Consider the following 19,009-nt stretch of genomic DNA (forward strand, 5'->3'; position numbering starts at 1 on the left):
CTTGAGGCTGCTTCAATGACTTTCACGGCATCTCATTCAAGTTGCACAGGAATCAAGGATATATTAGGATAGAGCAAATAATTTATCCACTCGAATTCAATGAACGTTCCAGACTTTGCTAGCGCATGTTCTAGCTGAGGCTAGTAGTTCATCTGCATGACAGAATTGACAGAATGTTTGCGCTACAGCCTACCAGATGTTGTGTTCGCTACAAAAGGATAGCTCTTTCCAAACCTGTACACAGACATCAAATCTGCTAGCTTTTCCGGACGAGTTGGGGACTGGCGCGCCGAGCGCTGCTACAATATTCGAAGATCCTTGGTCAGGTTACCTTCTTCGAGTCACTTACAAGTATACTACTCGCTGGTGACCTACAGTTCTGTACAGTTCTCCCACCCGAGTGATATGAATGTGCTGGCATGATCATTATCGGCTATGGTTTCGTTACCATGTTAAACTGTTCTCTCGGGAATGCTGCCTCAAGACACTTGATCGGATCATTCGAGAATTGTATTTCATAGCCTGTTCTAGACTCTACCGATGGCGAGGAAGAAAAAACATGCTCACAACCTGGTCACAGACCAGTACAACAGTGGATAACGTTCATCGCCTTCCGCACCTTCAGACACCTCCTTGAACTGAGCATCTACCTTGACCGTTCCCTTCTCGAATACTTCACCATCCCACATGGCAGTCCAGCTCTCGACGCTATGGGCGAACATGTCAACCTCGATGCCTCTATATACTCGATTCATGACACCCTTCTGTTGAGCACCTGTGTGCACTCCGAGAATGATGGAGCCTGGTTCGGAAGAGAGAAGGCCAGCGAAAGCACGTGCCATGTGCAGCTGTTGATCTTCTTTAAATAGGTGGAAGAAGGCTGTCGCGTGAATAACGGAAACACAGCCACGTAATGGATTCAACGAAGTGAGGCTATCGAGGTCAGGGGTTGAAGTTCCTGATGTCTGCATGGACGCAGGCGGAGCCACAGCAAGTATTTCGGGGTTGAAAGCGTCCCCGCGTACGAAGTGAGCTAGAAAGGTCTCTGGAGATGACTTGAAGAGTTCATGCCCCAGATCCCAGAGTTCTGAGATACTCCGTGAGCCATGTACGAGGTTATATGCTATGCTCACCTTGATGGAGGTCAGTTCCAATCGTCTGAGCTGCAGGAAAACCATCAAGGATTACTTCCCTGATGTCACTTCCAACTATAGTCACCGTCCATTAGCATCCTGTGCAGAATATGGAGGGGGTACACACAGCAGCAGCCGACGTCGAGAAAAATTGAGCTCTTGCGTTCACGTCCGATACGTAAAACTTGCCGATAAGCGGGAAGGTCCAACAATCCGCGTCTAAAGAGTTCCAATTTTGTGTTAACTTAGCATAAACGTCCAATAAAATACCTGGTAAACAAGAAAAGATAGATGCACCCGTAAGGGGCAACCTAGTGGTGAACAAATAAGTTTCACTACGGTAGAACAACGTGTTCAAGGGTCTAGACACCTTGTATGCCTTGGCTTGAATATCCAAAATATGCTGCTTCAGGGCTGCATCGTCTTCAATTCCAGTCAGCTCCTTGTAAAATGCAGCGTCTCGAGGGCGCAAGTTATAGAGACTTTCGTCAAGAGGAGGGAAAGTGCGCTGAGCCTCAATCTTTGGAGGCTCTCTATTCATCATGTCACGTTGTCGGCACCAGTATCCAAATGGCTGGATTTTATTCGACGACATGACTGTACAGTCTGTACTTAAAGCCCAGGAATTTGACTGCGCAACAGTACTAGTAGTCTAAAATCAAGACTTAGTACTTGCTGGGTTAGAGCGATCAATTACCAAACGTACTAGTAGTCAATAACACTGCACGAAGAGCTGACAGTTAGTCAGTCTCCTATTAGTATTGAAGCCGCCCATCCCATATGGACTCGTCAGCACAGGATTGAAGAGCGCACTAAGACTGTCACGGTGATGTGTAGGATTTTCAGACACGAAGTTCAAGTCAGGTGATATCAGATAAATTGATTTTTTAGTGTTACTGGGCAAGTACTGAAGTACTGATCCCTGACGCCTGGTGACTACAGTATCATCCGTGTACACCATGACGTTCATCAATATAAAATTTGATGCTTAACATTTAATTGACATACTTATAATGGTTGCCATCCGCTCGCCTTGGTTTCCAACCTTCTGATGCAGGTAAGTGTTTCGAATCTTAATCAAAGCCCGAATACTAAGCACTTGACATCACTAGTGCGCAAGCTAGGCCAGAATCTAAGGATGGCGGATTAAATAAGGCAAATTTGTACGTTACCAAGTCCACGAGATTGCGGATAGGCCGCCTTGCAAGGACTTATCGCAATAACTGAATGGCGGCCGGGGCGCTACGCTCGTCACTGACTCACTGAGACCACGACGAGCGCGCGGTGTCTAGGGTCATGCAGTGCGTGTCAACCCACGGCAACTAATAATGTCATCAAACACTGACTACTTATCACACCCTTCTCTTGAGTAGTTGTATGCACCCCGAGATTAAAGCCTGTATCAGCGGAGAGGCCAGCAAGCGCACAGACCATATACAGCGACTAATCTTCTTTACGGGTTGAAGAGGGCTGTTGTGTGAATTGTGGAACACATCCGCGAAACGAAGTGAGGTTGCTGAGGTTGGTAATTGAATCTCCTGCTGTCTGCATAAGCGCGGGTGGAGCTAATACGAAAACTTCGGGGTCGAGGGCGTCACCACCCACAAAATGAGCTGGGAAAGTTTCTGTAGTCGGCTCGAATAGTGCATGCCCCAGATTTAAAAGATCTGTCAATAGAAAAAGTCTGAGCGCTTCGGTAATCATGCATCAGAATGTATGCAAGCCCATCTGGATAAAAATCGCATCTGATGGTCCAGGCCACAGGAAACCCATCAAGAACCGCTTCCCTGATGTCATTGCCAACTTCAACCATATCAGTGAGCACCATCTGTAGACGATGAAGTCTAAGCACAACGAGGGTCCCAAAGGTTAGAAATTATTGGGTCTCATCCTCAATGGACGCAAATTTAAAAAAAGTCTGAGCAGCACATAGCGCATACAACAGCAGCCAATGTCAAGGAAAATTGGGGTCTTGTATTCGCGTCCCAGGCGCAGGACTTGATAATAAGCAGTTAGCGCTGACAGTCTATGTTTAAAGAGTTCAGCGAGTGGCGCCTGCCTGCCTGTGTCTCAAACTTGTACACAATCATACCAGTGAAAATGAATCCACACATAAGGAGCAACACAGTACTGGTAGCAGTGAACAAGTTGATTATGTTAGGTATGGATCGATATTTGTCGCGAAGCGGCTACTTACCGGTACCCTCTATACTTCATGCTGAGCATCGTCCTCGATTCCAGTCAGCTTCTTAAAAAATGCGGGATGCAATTCATAAAGACTTCCGTCGAGAAGAGGAGAAGAGCGATGAGCCTCCATTTTTGTGGGCCTTTGTCCGTCTAAGCCCTCTCATGCTCTTTCATGTTTGTTCGTGACACTAAGAACAGTTTAGTCAACGACGTGAAGGTTGAATTGATGTAAGCACGCCGGCTTACCTGAGTTCCCATAATCAGTACATATACCGTCCGAGTCGCTGATACTGAAAGCTAAGCTTTCAGTATTTCACCTTTTGGTGTAACGGTTATGCGCGGGCGGCGGGCTGACCAAATGTTACAATCGAGTGCTTGAATCCCAGAAAGGTTAGCTGCGCAGTATCCAAGATCTATAGCTAAACTACTTGCCGAGTATGCATAATGCGATCTAAACATTGTGAGATGAGTGTCCTATGCGGCTATGCCTTCCAGTATTACTATGAAGCATGCTTCGGGAATCAGCTGAGAAGAATTGAGTCTGAGCGGCGTGATATACGGCAACGTTCCGAAGACCGAGGCTGACCCGATTTAATTATTCGTCACCTCCAGTCCGATACTATAAATTTTGGTGGTAATGTCTACTAAGTTCTGTCAACATCCATGCAAACATGTTTCTAATGGAAACATTATAGCACAAGTACTTCCATCAAGCCACCTTCTTCATTTTCTCAACCCTCCGTAATGCTTCCTGCGCTTCAACAACGCCCTCCCTAATGCCCACCTTGCTACATTGTTCGGCGCTCTTCTCAAACAACTTTTTTGCACCATCCAAGTCGCACGTCATCTGCAAGGATCATGAATAAATATTTTTAATGACTCGAAAAAGACTTACTTCTCTTAGGCTCCCCAAATTGAAGAGCACCACGCCAAGTGCCTGCTCACAAACCTCCCTTCCATCATCAGGGGCCTGTCCCCATCCGAACCATTGTGAGCTTCTTGGCTGCGCTTGTGCTTGTTCAATAATTCCCAATGCTTGACCCGCCCACGCTTCGGCTTGCGCACGTACTTCCGGTGTGGGGGGACGACGCATTATCAATTCAGAAAGATTATTCATAAGTTGAGCGGCTTGTTTGTGGTATTATGAGAGAAAGTGAAACCAACAGTACTCTTGCTCACCTCGACATCGGTCTTCAATTGATACGTTATTTGCTTTGGGTGGCAAGAGTAAGGAGATCGCCTGAAGGTACAGTGGTATTGCATACCTGTCGGAAGAAGTGTTAGCTTTGAATGAAAGGCCAATGTTAACATGAGAAAGAGATTCACATCCCTAAGTGGATGAGTGTTACTCACTCAATTCTACCTTTCTTTGCATAAAGGGTACCAAGGGCTTCCAGTGGTGCACCAAGGTCTGTCTTCGACATCCATGTCGGGAGTTCGAGATCTTCGAGTGCGCTCGCTTTTGTGTTCGTATCTGAATCGGCGTTTGTTATTCCCAGTCCAGATAGCTTCAAAACCTCCTCTACAGCCCATATGAGCCATTTCTCCTCCTCATCCATGTTCCGTTCACTTGCCAATTGGCCCAATTTGTACGCTAGAGCCACCCGTCGAAGGCGTTCCTCTTTGCGCAAGGTGTAACTTGACCATCCAGGCGCTCCTTCTACCGCATCATTCGGCGTCTTCTCGGCGTCTGGCAAGGAAGAATGTTGTTCGCTCGGACCAGCACCTAGCTCCCACACAATCTGCAGTGCCTCTCTGGAGCGACGCTCTGAGGCGACTTCGGAAAGGAGAGAGGCTATGCCTGATAGCTTTAGATACGGATCTGGCGCGAATGTCTGATAAGGAAGAGACAGCGCTGTTTGGAATGCGCTACAATTAAGGGTCAGAATTTCATAAACACAAGGAATACAACAATACAGACCGGGTGATGTATCTTTCGCTCAGAGATAAATCTCCTTGGTTTCTCGCCTTTATCCCCGCACGAAGGTCTCCGCGAACCTGTTCTGGCCAGAGGGTAAAGGATGTGTAGAACTCGTATCTTTAGAGGAGAGCAACTTGAAGGTTATTACGGTTGAACAAAAAGTTCGAGGGCAAGACTTACAATCCAAGACTAGTCGCTCCAATCCCAAGCGCTAGTAGCGCTGTGAAAAGTCTGGAAACACGTACCCCCCCGGTTGTACTACTTTGTGGTGGTGCAGTTGAAGAGAACCTCCTACATGCCGCTGGACGGGTAATAACTTGGCACCGCACTGGTCGAGAGTTGAGACGTCGAACTAGTTTACATTGACCATCCCTAATTGCGGACATCGAGAAAGATAGTGAAGTCACAATCGTACTACTAGTAGGCAAGTTGAATATTATGTGTTGTCAGATATACTTACATAAGGCACTTGGTGCAACTTGAAATATAAAACAATGGCAATCCTAACGGCGCCGGCGCCAGTCTCTGGCTCCTGATCTTGTGCCCCTCCAATACCTCTCAAACTTCTCTCTGATCAGTGGTTCCCTTATTTGCTAAGTCTCAACGAAACCTAGTTCACGCGCCGGATTTTGCTCACTATATGACTAGGAGTCGCGGTGTTGCATCCGAAATGATAAATCGCATATCGTCTTTGGCGCGCGGGCCAGATGTATCTATTACGACTGACCACCATGTCTACAAAGACGTCATTTCTACTTTCATCGATTGCGGTGCGATATATCCTAGCGTACTCTGCACTCGTCTGGTAGCTGCGAGACATAACTCAGCTGAGCACCGATTGATGATACACGTACAGACTATGGATTCTTTCGATTCTCCACCCTACCAAATGTAGAGCCCTCGACGTCCCACATGCGCCCTTCTTTGCAACATCCGGAGCCTCGAGTGTAATACACAATCGAGATATTCGTAACCGACAAATTGGACGGGATATTCGGCGACTCCACCTTCAACTCCATGTGTAATTTCAAACCAACTTTCTAGCTGGTGGAGCATGATATATTGAAGATTTCCAATCGACTCATCCAAGTCGATGCAGAAACCTGAGTGCCTGAGAGTCCTCAGAGCTGTCTTCACCCAATTATGGCTGTTCCAAGTGGGAATATCTTGGAAGATTTCAACTTTTTTGAGGATATCCCCCATTAAGGCGAGCTCCTCCTCCGAGTTGAGTCTTCCAACACAACAGCCTCCACGGTAGCCCTTGTGTTCGAAGGGCTGGTTTTCTGTCATACGAAAAGTGTAGGTATTCTGATCGCCTACGATCTCGTAGGTGTTGCCGACATCTGGACTGGTTTCGACATAGAGCGCCCAGTGAAGTGGGTAGGGCCTGAGGAACTCTTGCTCGCCTCGCCAAAACTGGAGGAGTGCAATCTTGTGATGGAATTCAGTTACGCCAATTGTCTATGAGGTGGGTAAGTTGTAGTTCGCTGGATTTCATGATATTGTGCTCACCGTGGGTGTAGAGCACACGGAAATGTTACCAGACATTATTAGAGAATGACTGTAGGAGTCGCAGTTCGCTAGACTGTCTGATAGTGTCTCCACTTAGAGTGCAAGACGAGATATAGTCCGAGGATGGGAGGGTATGTGTGAGTCCTCCATAGATGACCTGCATTTATACTCAAGTCCTAGTGGACATTTGCTTTGTGGGCAGCTTCAAAGCGTGGATGCAACACAATGCTATTGTGCTCGATGACTAGTGGGCCACTGCCATCGCCTTCCTGATCGGTTCATTTAAATGTAAGTCTTGGCCTCCACTAAGCTAAGTTCTGCTGGGTCGCAAGTCCACAACTATGTTAATTGTTGGCACTGATCGCATGGCGAATTGCACTAAAATCAATGTACCCGCGAATAACCCAGCGTGAGGGTGATCCTCACTAGTTTGCAGGCATTTTTAGACGCGCAGTCTGTTGAAGATGTGACAGTTCTCCTTGTAACGTGATGTGTAAGGATTTGGATCGTGATGTTTTTAAACTGAAGTGTGTACTCGATGGTCCGCCTTGTGTATGGTGCACACGTCAGGGTTCGTCGCAAAGCACACAGGTAGACTTTGAAAACGATATGTACTTAACTCGAGCTCCACTCCTTCCAGTTTCAGTTCGAACTTCGAGCGCTAAGGGACTTACTTGGTTGCGAGACCCTTGAATCTAAGCACGTGGTTTCTGCTTGCCAAAGTGTTGGCAGGCAGCGAGTAATACAACAGGTCAATAGTAATTGGGTTGAGCGTTACCCAAACATATTTCTCCTTCACATCTTCGGGTCACGAAATAAATCATTCAAAAACTACGATGAAAGTTGGAGCAAACAAATCCCCCATCCCAACAGGGTACCCCACGAAGATCGATCAAATACAGCATCTTCAGTGCTACATATTGCTACTAGTTGACACATACACATACTCATGGAAGGCAACCGAAGTCATAGTGGTTCCTGCAACGTGGTCGAGCATGAGCTCAGCGTCATATTTTCGAACGCCAACTTGAAGGATGCAAAGATTACTGAATGTACAAGCTCAGATCCAGCCGCGATTTCTGCACTACTCTGCCTCCTCTATATCGTCGCTCTCCAACCAGCCCTTTCCTTCCTTTTGATCTCTCAAAGCTCCAAAAACCCTGATATCACTCTCGCCATCAGCTTCATCTGCTTCCGCATACTCATCTTCTCCAAGGACATTCCCACCAACACCTCCTGCACCCCACGGAAGGCACGAGAAAAGTCTGTGTGTTCGCGGGGCCTGAAATTGAGCAATGCCAGTGCGGTCAACAGCGCGCAACCAGCCACCTAGCTCAACTGCAATGTCCGCATGTGTCCATCTTCCTGGTGCTCGCTCGCCGTCTGCCCCTCCGTGTGCTAACCAGGTCACGACATCGCCTACGCCTTCGGATGCATCCTGCTCCTTATTACGTACATCGAACCATGAGGGCTTGCACACCTTCTGTCCTTTTCGTGGAACCGGTGTCGGAAGAGAATGAAGCGTGGATAATACAAGCGTTGGAAAGGCGTGTGGTGTGGTGGATGGCAGGTGCTGTATTAGGGAGATTACGAGGGAAGAGATATGAACGATGTTTGTACTCACACCACCGACACAGTCAACCCAACTAAGCCCATCACAGATCCCGTCACATTGATCGACATCCGTACAGAACATGGTATAATTTTCGTGGATGTACAATCCCAGGAGCGATGAGTCAATGGGCGAATCTGATGCAATCGTCTGCCAGCCGAGTAAAGTAATTCAGCATACATTAGTATCACACTCAATGACAGACAGTCGTACCTCTAGGCAAACTCGACTCGCCTTCCGATCATGTTCCGAGAGCCATTTTGGCAGGGGTAATGGATCTAGGAGCGTTTCATCTACCTCGCGCTCCTTTGCGGCATCTTTGGTGGAGAGATGTGCTGCCGGAGGGTCTCCCTTGCCTAGATTTCGTCAGGTTTAACGCAAAATGGTGGTGAAACGAGTACTCACGTTTGTTATATAATATCTTTCCCATTAGATGAAATAGCACTAGACTCTGTTCTCTTCGCGTCACAACCTCCAAGATAGCCCGTGCACCCCCACTTCCGGTCGTATTCCGTCGGGCCTTTCCCTTTCCACCACCTTTAGTCAACGTTACTACACATGCAAACTCCAGTGCCATCACCGCGCTCCTGATATCCCCATTCGACGACTCAACAATCATATCTACAACATCTTTGCCTGGTGGCTTTTCAGAAGTAGACGCGAAATGGTTAGTGAGCATCGCCTGCAGTGCCTTGGTCATCAGCGTCGGTGCAATAGGATTGAAAGCGATACGCGTGACATATGGGCTAGCGGAAAGATCAGCTCCGAGAAGACTTCTTATGTCTATAGTTTCTTTCTTGGACCAGTGCGCACCGCCCGCGCCATCCCACGCATCATCGTTATAAGCATTCTCGCCGCGGAGACCTGAGTCGGATATGATGATCACAACTGGGGGTCCGGACTCAGAAGAGGCGCAGAGTGACTGCAAGGCATCGTGAAATCGCGCTTGCGTAGGAAGGTGTAAGATATTAGGCAGGTCCTCCAGAAGGATCAAGTGGCGGTTAAAAGGGTGGCTCGAGGAAGTGGAGGGTTGGGATGGCGTGGATGGCTGTGATATGAATTTTAACTGGTTGTGAGATTGTGACTGCGTTGACGCAATTGTAGAGCTTGTCGCGAAAATGTTGCAACATGAAGAAGCTCTCGTGAGGAATGCCTGAAATTTGTCGAATAATGCTTCTGTATTCATCCAAGAGCCATCTGGAAGAAACGAGTTGATGATTTCATACAAATAGTACATTGCGATGGTCCTTACCGCCAAAGTCCTTGGAATCGTCGATCAAATTACTCGGGCCGCGTTCGCTCATGCTGTTGCGCCACTCGACGATCTCAAAACCAATCTCTCGGGCTAACACACGTAGTGTAGTGGTCTTTGCGGTACCAGCAGGTCCAGTGAGAACCAGAATCCGCTGTTACAGGATACCCGGGATATGACTGAGTCATGAATAAATCAACAGAACAAGACATACGCGATATTTTCGCAGCTTCCCAGTCGGCCCTCCTTCAAAGGCCTCCGATAGCCACCTCCGCACGTCCTCAACTTTGCGCTTGTGTACCGCCAGATCGGCCTGTGAGTGGTATCCAGCGAGAACAATTGCACCAACGTTTAGCTGGGCACAACTAGAGATAAACTGAGACAGACCTCAATCGTTGGCTCATACTTGTCCACCCAGAGCCTATCATCATCACGATCAACTGAAGGCAAAACCGGCTTTCCTTTGCCCTTCACGTCCTTCCTTTGGATCTGCGGCTGTAGAAGTGAGGGTCGTTGCGACAACACCAGCGGCTCTTGTAGTTGCGGCTGAGGTACAGAGCCTATCAGATCAAAAATGGGTAGTTTTACGGACTGATATGACAGTGAGTGCAGGGATGATTTAGCTTGTTTTCGATGCGTAGTATAAGACTGGACAAAGACGCGTCCCCAAATTATGACAAACTTACACTTCTCAGTTTCTTGTTCGGAGGCTCTGAAGACGCGTCTAATTTCACGGTCTTGAGTTTTGCTTTCTTTCTGGATGCCATGGAAGTAGAGCCAGAAGATGAATTGATAGTATGCATTTTCAAAGGAGCAGCGGCTTGTACCAACTGACTCGGACTCGGAGTCTCAGTCACCGAAAGCTTTAGGATTCAATAAGTACAAACAGCCGCTTTCTACAAGCACTTGTGAAGTAAATTCTTACGTTTTTCAACAATAGGTCAAAGACACTGTCATGCTCTTTGCACTTCTCCTCCAATTTCCAGACAAACTATTCGAGTCTGTTAAGATCCACTTTCATTTGTGATTATACATCATTCGAATACACCTAACCTAAAAGTTTGAGAATAATGCACGACGAGCATGTGTTTGCGACACAGCGAATTCATATCTACTGCTCCATGAGAGGGTCTCTCGACCACTGCTGCAAATTTTTAGGAACCACGAGCTTGACCTGCATGAGTCACATAGGTAAAGAAAGCGTCCTCGTCATTGCCGGACCCAGGGTCCGCATAACGTCCATGTCAGGACATAGGTTCGAAGTTGAATATCAGTCTGATACGCATCCGCTTCCCAATCAATGACAAATTTTCAAACATACTGTTTACTGCCGAGCTCGAGGCTCAGGATCATTCACGTTTTCCATTTCGAGTCCGTCCTGGAAACGAGGTGAAATCAGACTTGGACATTTTATTTCTCGGAGACTTGACTTACATATCATACGATACAAAATAATGTGGGTCTCACCAGTTTACTGATGAGCTTACGACAGGCGAATTGCCTGTGGTAGTCCTGTGTCCAGAACATCTGGGACGCTCCAAGTAAATGGTCTGGTAAAGGTCATCAGTCTCCGAAGCTGTGGACCGAGACCGTACTGCGGACTGCTGCGGAGCATATGCTTCGTGGTTCAAGATTGCCAGCAACTTGACTGACGCTGACCAATCTAGATCTATTAATATTGCCTAATCAGAGTTGGAGTCACACATGTACAGCATGGTTAAACTCGGCTCCGACGAAATCATGACCAATGACAAAATCTACAGCGCTAGTTCGACGTTTATATATTTCTGTGTTTGGCGTGTACCTGTGTCTCGTGCTACCTGTACCAGTGGTTTTACATTTCCCTTTACAAGTTGAAAGTGGTATCATCCTCGAAAGTGTAGAACATTATGCCTCCGTACCAGCTGCTTTTAGCAGAAGCACTCGTCGGGGCGACACTACTCAGTAGCTTCGCACTTTTTCTCGTGCACTCTCAACAGCGGAAGATACGCTTGCCGACTACCCAAGATGCTAGTTTGGTTGGCGATCTGAACCAGGACGATCCTTTCAATGTAACCAAACCGGAAGATTGTAAAGACGGAGAACCAATTGACGAAGATGCGTTCTGGTTCAAAGTGAGCATCCTAATGGTCATAGGCCGTGTATGACGAAGGTTCTTATCTTAGTTCAGATGCGCAACAGGAAATTACTGCTTGTATTGCTTTCAGCCGCAATCCTTGCGCTCGAGGGCGTTTCCCTGGGCTTGTCGGCCTACCCAGATGGTCAGAATGTGCTTGCAGAACATATATTTCGGACCACATTTGCACTCTATGTCGGCCTTCTAATTCTTCGTTCCGTTGGCCAATATACCACGAATCGTCATTCCGAGTCGGTGATACATATCACTGCTTTGACCTTCTTCTCCTCGGTACTTCACTTCGGCGTAGCAATCTTCCCTTCATCTGATTCTACCTCGGCGCGCGATCCACAAGCTTTTCCTCCCTCACCCACTTTCTGGTATAGCATAACCGCATTGTATACCTTGACTTTTGCGATAATTGCGACAACACCCCGTGGACCACCGTTGCACTTTTCACCTTCGCTTATCTACTCTAGAAAAACTATCGATGACACGACCAATGACTCATACGACAACGTCTGCGGCCTTCCGGGCACCTCTGTGATCGATTATCTGTTTTTCAGTTACGTGACACGCGTCATTGATCTTGGAAGTTCCGCTTCGGTCGAAATCGGCGACTTGCCAATCCTTCCGGCTAAGATGCGAGCGACTTATCAGTTCTTTAGGATGCGCATGAATCTTCGTGCAAATCCTCTCAAGCCAGGATGGGACCTCGCTTGGCGCCTTATCAGTGTCAACAAACTTGCATTTACTGCAGAAGTAATCTTGGCCGTCTTAGCTGCTCCTATGTGGTTTGGGTCCCCATTCTTCGTTCGCAAGCTCATCGCATACCTGGAAGATGATCCTGACCGCCTCAATAAAGGATGGGGATGGGTATATGCTTTTGGACAGTTTGCATCCATTGTTATTGCCACGCAGCGTGAGTTTTTTTAGTGCAACAACCTCTAAATCGACATTAACGTGCTGTAGTCAACTCCCAAATGTGGTACTTTGCAACTACCGTTATCCAAATGCGCTTACGGACGCAGCTCAATACCACGCTTTTCGCTAAAACACTAGTTCGGAAGGATGTTGTGTCTAGTGGTACCTCCGCTTCCGACGAGAAAAATGATAAAAAATCGAAAACTACGGACGGAGAAAACAAAGAGAAGGTCGAGGAAGAGAATGAGTTTTCGAGCAAATCTCAGGTCATGACTTTGATGACTACTGATGTCGATCGGGTCTCCGAGTTTCCCTACCATCTTTTCGCCATTGCAGGTGAGATTCTTTTATTACGTCATTGTTCTGAGCCTGATTTCTTTCAGATTCTCCGGTCGAAATTGTTGTAGGGACGGCATTGCTCTACAGCATGCTCGGTGTATCGTGCTTTATTGGTCTTGCGGTCATTTGCCTTTTCTTGCCATTGAATCACCTGGCAGGTAAAGTAGTAATCACTACCCAAGACAACTTGATGAAAGCCAGGGACGAACGGGTCTCACTCATGAACGAGGTAATTACCTTCTGACACGTCCCTTGTTCTGACTCTAATGACACCTTTGACAGATACTGGGTGGCATCCGCATGCTGAAGGTAATGATCCTTTTCATTTTTTTTAAACCTCCCCTCATAGATTTGCAGTTCATGGCATGGGAGCGCAGCTTCGAAAAGCGCGTGATGAAAATTCGTGAGAAGGAACTGAAATACCAAAAGTTAAACTACAGGATTGAGGTAGGTACTTTTCATTCTCATGTCATCCAACTCCTAATGTGTCCACCCTTTAGGTCGTGTTCACTGCTCTCTGGTATGTTGTCATGTTGGTTTCCTCTGCATCATCTGATCGAGGGCTCAGGGAGGCGTCTCCTCTCATTGTCACCCTGGTTTCTTTCTGGCACTTCGCTGTCTGGCGTCAACAGGCATTGACTCCCTCTATCGCCTTCACATCTGTAAGCCTTTCCTTATCAGTCCACTCTATGCTTACAGATTGCCTCGCTTAGATGATGGGTAGGCATGTATGATCTGCACGGTACTTGAGCTAACAAGCCTGGCATAGTTTTCAACGAAATGCGCTTTGCGATGAATGCACTCCCAGAAACTTTCATTAATCTGCTTCAGGTTCACGTTTCCCTCGTGCGGATTGGGAAGTACCTCCAACTAACCGAGGTAGCACCTGTACCTCCGCTCTCGGCTGCACCAGTCATTAACACCATCGCTGTTCAATCTGCTACCGTCACATGGCCTTATGATCGTTCTGCAGGCTCATCCGTAGCTTCCACTCCCCGGCATAAGTTCATGCTCGTTGATCTTGCTTTGAAATTCCCTGAAGGACAACTTTCTCTCATCTGTGGTAAGCTGGGCAGTGGAAAGACCCTGTTGTTATTGGGTACGTCTTATAAAGCGAATTCCGGAAATACTGCTCAGTGTCACGGCAATGCAGCTTTACTCGGTGAGGCGGACGTCCTCACCGGCCAGGTCATTTGTCCGCGTTCACCACCAGACGCACTTGCTTCCTTTGCCGATCAGAAGGTCACACAAGAAGATTGGATAGTGCCCGGCGTTTGCGCCTACGTACCACAGGTGAGCGGCAGTGATGATGGGGTGTGTTTTGAATTAAAGAACTGAATACTTCAAGGCTGCTTGGCTGCGAAATGCTTCTATTCAGGGTGAGCCACAGACGTTCAACTGTTTTAAGTATGCTTATCGCAATTTTCAGACAATATCTTGTTCGGTTTGCCGCTTGACGAAGAGCGATACCAAAAGACATTAGAGGTCAACCACACTTTATGGTCAATAAAAGCTCGACTGACTGCATCCTCAGATCTGCGCACTTATAAGCGACCTCAAGATTCTTGAGGACGGAGACCAATCTGAAATTGGCGAACGTGGCGTATGTTGCGTTTTGCCAATCAGTATCATGCATACTGATTGAGGTTGCACTTGCAGGTGAACTTGTCTGGTGGACAAAAAGCTCGAGGTCGGTGGACTGAAATTTGACTTGCCACCCATATTGAATTTCTCATAAGTTTCCTTGGCTCGGGCTGTTTACTCCCGAGCATCCATACTGTTGCTCGACGACGTTCTGTCTGCTGGTGCGTCCGTCCTAAGCGCCGTGCTTCTAAATACCAACCTTTCAGTGCAGTTGATGCTCACACCGCTCATCACATCTACTTCAAGTGCATTAAAGGAGAGTTGATGCATGGGCGAACGGTGATCCTTGTGTCACACCATGTTCAACTTTGCTTGAGTGGTGCTGCATATGTCGTCGCTCTTGATAACGGCCAACTACTATTCGCTGGTGAACGTGAAGCCTTTGAAGCATCTCCTGTGAAGGGGACATTGGTGCAGACCATGGCCGGTGCTAGCAAGAGGCAGACCGCGGCAAGTACTTCGAAGGATCCATCGGTGTCCGCAAGCCATTCTCCCGTTTCTACGCCCGTGCAAGATGTGGAATTTGACCCAACATCCGAGACGAGCTCCACCGTGGTCAATGAGCCGCAAGTGAGTGTGGAGCGGAAAGTACCTAGGAAAGTTGTAGAAGACGAGAAACGCGCTGTGGGGCGCGTCAATCGTGATGTTTGGAAACTTTATGTGAAGTCGTGCGGCGCCTACAGGTACTGGGTATGGTTCTTGTCTGTTCTCGTGTTGGGTGCTCTCTGTCCTGTTGCAGAGAACTTGTGGCTTAAGTGAGTTTAAAATGTTGACAGTTTACTTAACACGATTGACATGGGCATCTGTAGGACATGGTCAGGATCGAGCACAGAAGAGGTCGAGGCTAAAGGACCAGTGTATTACATTGCCATTTATGCTGCAGTAAGCACGGCTCTACAGTACTGCCCCTCATCCTGACTCTCATCCTCGCAGGTCACACTCACAGGTTTGAATGGGGTTGGCTTGTGACACACAGTGCTAATCATTTTCCAGGTGTCTTGATTTCGACCTACAGATACTTCGTACTATGTATGCAAACTAAACCCACTCTCCTGAACCACTACTGAAACATCTCATTTAGATAATGGCTCTATCCACGCGTCGACCGTTTTATACCAACGTGGGTCGAGATCGAGACGTCACTTTTGACCACTCACTTACACCACTCGTGATAGAACTCTTGGAAACTGTATTGTTTGCGCACATTCGGTTTCATGATACTGTGTCGCGAGGGAGACTCCTAAATCGATTCGGGAAAGACTTCGAAGGTCCGTTTTCTAAGCCAATGCTTTTCTTTGACTTACACAACGACATGTAACAATATAGGCATTGACAGTCGACTCGCGGATCACTTTGGGCGAAGTCTCGTCTATGCATTTTCTGTCTTAGTTACGATTGTGTCTGTTACTTTTGCAGGCGGAGTTCCATTCCTCATTGCTATCATTATTTTGGGCTTCATTTACTTTGATGGTCTGCGACTTTTTTCTTCATCAATTACATCAGCGCTGATTGTTGAACTGTTTAGTTTCAAAGGTACTTTTCCGTCATGTTCTTATCTGAGGGAATGCTTAAGTGCCTAGTACTATGGACAAGCTGCTAGAGATATGCGTCGCCTGGGTAAGCGTTCTATATATTCACGAGCGGTCGATTTACTCGAGTTACCTTAAGACTCCGTGGCACGATCTCCCCTCTATTCGATGTATGGTGAAACCATTGCCGGAGCGCCCATCCTTCGAGCTTTCGGTGCTTCATCAAAGTTTTTGCGAGACATGCTTCGCTGCGTCGATACGGTGAGCCAAGCAGAACTCGTTTTCACTTTATCTGATCAATGGATACTAGAATATCAACCCGAACTATTGGCAATGGGCTGGTATGTCGAGCGGTCGTTTGATTTTCGAGAGTAGTTAACATTGGCTGATGTGTTCAGTTAATCGCTGGCTCTCCGCTCGGTTCGATCTGTTGTCCGCTGCGACCGTTGGTGTAACAGGTCTTATCGCCGTTTCCACCCCGACCATCTCGGCTGCGCTCGCTGGATTTGCTCTTTCATTTGCTGGAAGCATGACGTTCACAGTATGTGCCATGCTTATCATGGACTATGGAAAAATATGCTGACACTGCTTGCAGTTGTTATTCCTGGTAGGTGACTGGTGTCTGTCTAGATCTCTTATTAATCTCGAACTCAGGTGCGACGGTTCGTCGGCCTTGAACAATCCATGGCTAGTATCTCAGCATATTGTGTGACATACGATGTCATTGATGAACCATCAACAGGTCGCCTTGGAGCGTATCAAGGAGTATTCGGAGCTTAAGCGCGAGCCTCCTGAATACATCGAGCCGCGTCCGCCAGCTTCTTGGCCAGACAAAGGTGCTATCAAGTGCGAGAACTTAATCATCCGTTATGCGGTAAGCTGGTTTCAGTGAAAACCTTGTCAGTTCATAACCTTCCCATAGCCTGAGTTGCCCGAGGTTCTTCACAACTTGAACTTTGAGGTCCACCCTGGAGAGAAGGTGCTAGATATGCGAGGACTCCTTCGTCAGCAACTGAGTTTTGTTCTTAGGTCGGCATCCTAGGCCGCACGGGTTCCGGAAAGAGCACTCTTGCACTCTCGTTCTTCCGCTTCGTGGAGGCAACAGAAGGTCGCATCGTCATCGACGATCTGGACATCTCCAAAATGGGACTTTCGGACCTTCGCAGCAAACTCACCATCATTCCTCGTGCGTGTCCTGACAAATGATGTTTATCATACTTACACCGAACAGAGGACCCTACCATCCTCAGCGGCACTTTGCGATCCACACTAGATGTATTTGAGGAGTACGAAGACGCGGAAATTGTCGGTTTACATTTACATTACTTGACCTTAAAGTTATACTCACTATTCTTTAGTTTGAGGCTCTTCGACGCGTGCATTTGATTCCGTCTGATGCTGCTGCTGATGTTGTTGAAATTGATGGTGTCGAGGTCAATGTTAATGTTTTCCGAAACTTAGAGTCGCCAGTATCGGAGGGAGGCGAGAACTTCTCTACGGGGTTAGCACTTTGTCAACGTCACCAAATGACCTTGCTCACGAATTTTCTAGCGAGAAACAGCTTCTATGCATGGCTCGAGCAATCCTGAAGCGGTCGAAACTTTTGGTCATGGACGAGGTACGTTTCCTTGTCTCACTCGTATTTCATTACTCAAGGCTACGTCGCAGGCAACAGCAAGGTAATGTCGATCGTATAATGGAAGCTTGGATTTCAAGTAACATAACTTCAGCGTTGACTACGCGACTGACGAGCTCATTGGAAAGACGATCAGAGAGTTCGTTTTGCAGCATTGATAACCCTCTCATGAGACACTGACCACGCCCAACAGAGAATTTGCAAATAGCACCATTCTTACTATTGCGCACCGACTGCGTACCGTCATCGATTATGATAGGGTAACTAAATCCAGCTCGTGTGGTTTGTGCATTACTCATGAACTAATACCAGGTGATGCTCCTCGACCAAGGCAAAATCGTCGAGTTCGGCCAGTAAGTCATTGTGAAATATATGGTGTAGAAACTTAACTAAGGCCTTCAGACCTGCTCACTTGCTTTCCGACCCCTCGTCACAATTCTACGAATTGTGTGAGGCAACGGGGGAGAGTGAATTTGCGATGTTAAAGAATCTGGCTGGAGTGTGATTACCAAATGTCCACACCGCAGAAAATGGCATCTTGGTCTTTACCCATTAAAGTGTACTTATTTTACATGTTTTGAACGGATGCATCTAGAGGATTGACAGGAAGACACCAACGGTCACATGGGGATTTTAATACGGATGTTATTTACAGCGCGCTATACCTGGTAACCTGGCATCTCGATTATCACAGATGACAGGTTGTATTTGTCGTTCTGATGGATTCCGAATGTATTGATTCATTCGCAGGGATATATAGTTGCGTGGGATGAGACAAATGGAAAGTAACATGTGATAGTATTTGCCAGCAGTATATACTGTCAAAGTCCGCTAAATTAATAGGGAGCAGCAGCGGCTTGGCACTGGAAACACAATCAGAACAGTCAGTCACAAAACTGCATTTGATCAAATGAATGCGTACAGCCTTCAACTGGTCGAGGTACCATGAGCAACTTGGCAGATCTGCCTTGTCCAAACACTTAGTGAACTCCTTAGCTTGAACTTCACAAGCAGCGCCAGTTGTTTGGTATGCTTGTTGTTGTTGTACGGGCGCTGCTGTCTCCGCGGGTGCTGCAGATGAGCTGGAGCCAAACAGCATAGAGGAGATACCATGACCGATGGTAGATCCAACAGCGACGGAACCGGCAGTTGCAGCCATTTGCGCAAGCATCCCGGGACCGCTAGATGTCTGAGCGGGGACAGG

General features: G+C 47.4%; 6 protein-coding genes across 6 annotated transcripts; 1 reads left to right on the plus strand and 5 right to left on the minus strand.

Annotated features, from left to right (window-relative positions):
• Nucleotides 1-488: 488 nt before the first annotated feature.
• Nucleotides 489-1,719, minus strand: EDB93DRAFT_1125401 (uncharacterized protein). The gene is made up of 5 exons (XM_041448714.1): nucleotides 1,504-1,719; nucleotides 1,404-1,444; nucleotides 1,261-1,352; nucleotides 1,134-1,208; nucleotides 489-1,087 (listed from the first exon to the last, which is right to left on the minus strand). The coding sequence occupies exons 1-5, from the start codon at nucleotides 1,675-1,677 to the stop codon at nucleotides 564-566; spliced, it is 906 nt and encodes a 301-aa protein (XP_041311089.1). The 5' UTR covers nucleotides 1,678-1,719; the 3' UTR covers nucleotides 489-563.
• Nucleotides 1,720-3,870: 2,151 nt separating this feature from the next.
• On the minus strand, nucleotides 3,871-5,690 carry EDB93DRAFT_1125407 (uncharacterized protein). The gene is made up of 6 exons (XM_041448715.1): nucleotides 5,422-5,690; nucleotides 5,242-5,358; nucleotides 4,674-5,189; nucleotides 4,500-4,585; nucleotides 4,216-4,448; nucleotides 3,871-4,167 (listed from the first exon to the last, which is right to left on the minus strand). Exons 1-6 carry the CDS (start codon nucleotides 5,625-5,627, stop codon nucleotides 4,030-4,032), a joined length of 1,296 nt encoding a protein of 431 aa, XP_041311090.1. The 5' UTR covers nucleotides 5,628-5,690; the 3' UTR covers nucleotides 3,871-4,029.
• A 433-nt stretch (nucleotides 5,691-6,123) lies between these two features.
• Nucleotides 6,124-6,672, minus strand: EDB93DRAFT_1078998 (uncharacterized protein; the record flags this gene model as incomplete). Its single annotated transcript, XM_041445421.1, has 1 exon — nucleotides 6,124-6,672. A coding segment is annotated over one exon (549 nt), but the record flags the coding sequence as incomplete, so codon positions are not given.
• Nucleotides 6,673-7,837: 1,165 nt separating this feature from the next.
• EDB93DRAFT_1079029 (Rad17 cell cycle checkpoint protein-domain-containing protein) lies at nucleotides 7,838-10,420 on the minus strand (the record flags this gene model as incomplete). Its single annotated transcript, XM_041445423.1, has 8 exons — nucleotides 7,838-8,326; nucleotides 8,378-8,515; nucleotides 8,579-8,721; nucleotides 8,771-9,562; nucleotides 9,651-9,771; nucleotides 9,832-9,930; nucleotides 10,005-10,073; nucleotides 10,304-10,420. 8 exons carry the CDS (start codon nucleotides 10,418-10,420, stop codon nucleotides 7,838-7,840), a joined length of 1,968 nt encoding a protein of 655 aa, XP_041311092.1.
• Nucleotides 10,421-11,366: 946 nt separating this feature from the next.
• EDB93DRAFT_1319392 (multidrug resistance-associated ABC transporter) lies at nucleotides 11,367-18,310 on the plus strand (the record flags this gene model as incomplete). The annotated part of the gene is made up of 41 exons (XM_041454879.1): nucleotides 11,367-11,731; nucleotides 11,788-12,655; nucleotides 12,706-12,993; nucleotides 13,041-13,225; nucleotides 13,279-13,305; nucleotides 13,354-13,443; nucleotides 13,497-13,516; nucleotides 13,565-13,658; nucleotides 13,710-13,716; nucleotides 13,766-14,095; nucleotides 14,150-14,289; nucleotides 14,345-14,375; nucleotides 14,426-14,481; nucleotides 14,531-14,599; nucleotides 14,656-14,686; nucleotides 14,736-14,801; nucleotides 14,852-15,395; nucleotides 15,450-15,522; nucleotides 15,574-15,586; nucleotides 15,634-15,669; nucleotides 15,722-15,760; nucleotides 15,816-15,908; nucleotides 15,967-16,110; nucleotides 16,166-16,173; nucleotides 16,221-16,257; nucleotides 16,309-16,430; nucleotides 16,480-16,510; nucleotides 16,568-16,710; nucleotides 16,765-16,776; nucleotides 16,824-16,856; nucleotides 16,912-17,043; nucleotides 17,092-17,148; nucleotides 17,199-17,355; nucleotides 17,401-17,474; nucleotides 17,528-17,670; nucleotides 17,721-17,787; nucleotides 17,838-17,848; nucleotides 17,900-17,944; nucleotides 17,999-18,065; nucleotides 18,118-18,158; nucleotides 18,187-18,310. Exons 1-41 carry the CDS (start codon nucleotides 11,507-11,509, stop codon nucleotides 18,308-18,310), a joined length of 4,773 nt encoding a protein of 1,590 aa, XP_041311093.1. The 5' UTR covers nucleotides 11,367-11,506.
• Nucleotides 18,311-18,641: 331 nt separating this feature from the next.
• On the minus strand, nucleotides 18,642-18,976 carry EDB93DRAFT_1078828 (uncharacterized protein; the record flags this gene model as incomplete). Its single annotated transcript, XM_041445411.1, has 2 exons — nucleotides 18,642-18,668; nucleotides 18,728-18,976. 2 exons carry the CDS (start codon nucleotides 18,974-18,976, stop codon nucleotides 18,642-18,644), a joined length of 276 nt encoding a protein of 91 aa, XP_041311094.1.
• Nucleotides 18,977-19,009: the final 33 nt, after the last annotated feature.

The sequence above is a fragment of the Suillus bovinus genome, assembly GCF_016758785.1.
Source record: "Suillus bovinus strain UH-Sbo-P2 chromosome Unknown EDB93scaffold_8, whole genome shotgun sequence".
Taxonomy (NCBI): Eukaryota; Fungi; Basidiomycota; class Agaricomycetes; order Boletales; family Suillaceae; genus Suillus; species Suillus bovinus.